Source organism: Penaeus chinensis, chromosome 27 (genome assembly GCF_019202785.1).
Source record: "Penaeus chinensis breed Huanghai No. 1 chromosome 27, ASM1920278v2, whole genome shotgun sequence".
NCBI classification, from domain to species: domain Eukaryota; kingdom Metazoa; phylum Arthropoda; class Malacostraca; order Decapoda; family Penaeidae; genus Penaeus; species Penaeus chinensis.
In genome coordinates, this window is record NC_061845.1 from 28,525,963 (window position 1) to 28,528,462 (window position 2,500).

General features: G+C 26.4%; 1 protein-coding gene across 1 annotated transcript in view; it reads right to left on the minus strand.

The window, feature by feature from the left end:
- Window positions 1-2,500, minus strand: part of LOC125039360 (neurofibromin-like) — an 88,857-nt gene that overhangs the window by 26,453 nt on the left and 59,904 nt on the right. Inside the window, exons 46-50 of the mRNA XM_047633200.1 lie at window positions 2,325-2,382; window positions 2,045-2,114; window positions 1,759-1,937; window positions 1,583-1,649; window positions 1,446-1,455 (exon numbers count right to left, since the gene is read on the minus strand). Of these exons, the coding sequence (XP_047489156.1) occupies window positions 1,446-1,455; window positions 1,583-1,649; window positions 1,759-1,937; window positions 2,045-2,114; window positions 2,325-2,382 (384 nt within the window). The remainder of the gene's footprint in view (window positions 1-1,445; window positions 1,456-1,582; window positions 1,650-1,758; window positions 1,938-2,044; window positions 2,115-2,324; window positions 2,383-2,500) is intronic.

Genomic DNA, 2,500 nt, shown 5'->3' on the forward strand with positions numbered 1-2,500 from the left:
ATATATATATATATATATATATATATATATATATATATATATATATATATATATATATATATATATATATATATATATATATATATATATATATATATATATATATATATATATATATATATATATATATATATATATATATATATATATATATATATATATATATATATATATATATATATATATATATATATATATATATATATATATATATATATATATATATATATATATATATATATATATATATATATATATATATATATATATATATATATATATATATATATATATATATATATATATATATATATATATATATATATATATATATATATATATATATATATATATATATATATATATATATATATATATATATATATATATATATATATATATATATATATATATATATATATATATATATATATATATATATATATATATATATATATATATATATATATATATATATATATATATATATATATATATATATATATATATATATATATATATATATATATATATATATATATATATATATATATATATATATATATATATATATATATATATATATATATATATATATATATATATATATATATATATATATATATATATATATATATATATATATATATATATATATATATATATATATATATATATATATATATATATATATATATATATATATATATATATATATATATATATATATATATATATATATATATATATATATATATATATATATATATATATATATATATATATATATATATATATATATATATATATATATATATATATATATATATTTTTTTTTTTTCTGAAAGTAGCAGAGGCATGTGCACATATGTAACCACAATCACCTATTCACATCTGCACCTTCATTCTCATTCACACACGAACACATACACATGCAATTTGTTTATATGCTTATTCAAATAATTCTTTAGAAAGAAAAAGTAGAAAAATATATTGCATACCTTAAGAATATCAACTGCTACATACACTATGCAAAAAGGACACTGTTCCCTTTATCTTTAACTGTCATAGTAAATCTAATCAACAAACCATGTTTATTATGTTCTATTAAGTACATGTAAAAGTCAATCAACAATCAACATCTCCTTAGCTCAGTTCTCATATGCAAACAAATTCCATACAGGCAACCAATTCAACAGTATGGCATCAACTTGCATGCAACTGACTATTATGTTCAGCAATTCTACCATTTCTTAATAATAGTCATAACCATACCTGCAATCTTTATTATCACTAAGAAGATATTAATGATAATGGTAGTGCTAACAGTAACGATAACAATAAGTATGATGATAATGATAATGGTATTAATAACTGTGGTAATAATAATAACAACTGGAAAGGCACTTGGGCAGTGCAGATCTTCCTTGTTAGTTTCAATGTACCATCACTGATCTATTGAACAAGTCCATGAATATGATAAACAAGCTGCAGATATTGTGGCTTGATACTCATCCTCTCAACATGACTTGAACAGAGACTGGTGTTCTTAGAAAGTTGAACAACCATAAAATCTACTCACCTAACAGGACCATTACCTGTTAGGTGAGTAAGCAACTGGTTCCTAGCCAACATGTAACTAACATTATCTGGTGGGTTAACACTGACAGGGACTCACAAACTCAATTCCCCCTTCAATTTCATTCACCAGGGTTCCTCATGGTGAGCAGCCTGGTAAGTCCTCAGCCCATTTCTAACACTTCATGACAGATCTGATTAAACTGCCCAAATCATGACTTCCTATGCTGTCTCTTGGGCCTCCTCCATCTGGGGTTGTCTCAGGTGGAGACAACTTGGTGGGCAGGATCATCCATGGGGAAGTGAGCCTGATGTCCTCTGCCAGTCTCACAGTGTAACTGTTGGTTGGATACATGGTCCTGCAAGCAATAACCAATGATCCAGAGCAGAGACCTGTCTTAAAAGGCACCAAGACGAGACTCCAAGGCACAGGATAGAGTCTAGGTTGCACTTCTACAGAGCAAACCTGGTAGCATCAATGCCTTGAAGATGTATAGCTTTGGCCTTCCGCACAGTTATCAGCATCCCCAAAAACTCTTGTCAAGAGAATTCATGGCACTTGCTGACAGGCCAATCTGTTTACTCACTTTTTGGTCTGAGTCTAGAGTCACAAACTACACTACCAAGGTATGTAATGCTCTATGTAACTTCAATATCCTCTCTGCATGCACACACCAACTGAACAGGTTTTCCTAGCAGGCCCCCAAATTTTGGGATCTAGGTCTTAGTCCACAAGACCTCTATACCTGAGGGTTTAGCTTCATTGCAAAATGCATCTTTAGCCACCTCCAGGGTTTCCAGAGACTACAATAGATTGTCAGCAAAGTCAAGGTCAGTTGTTTCATATTGAATATTGTTGCTACATAAGGACTTTAGCTAATAGGTGTCCTCATTATCCAGTCCATGGAAGTGTCAAACAATT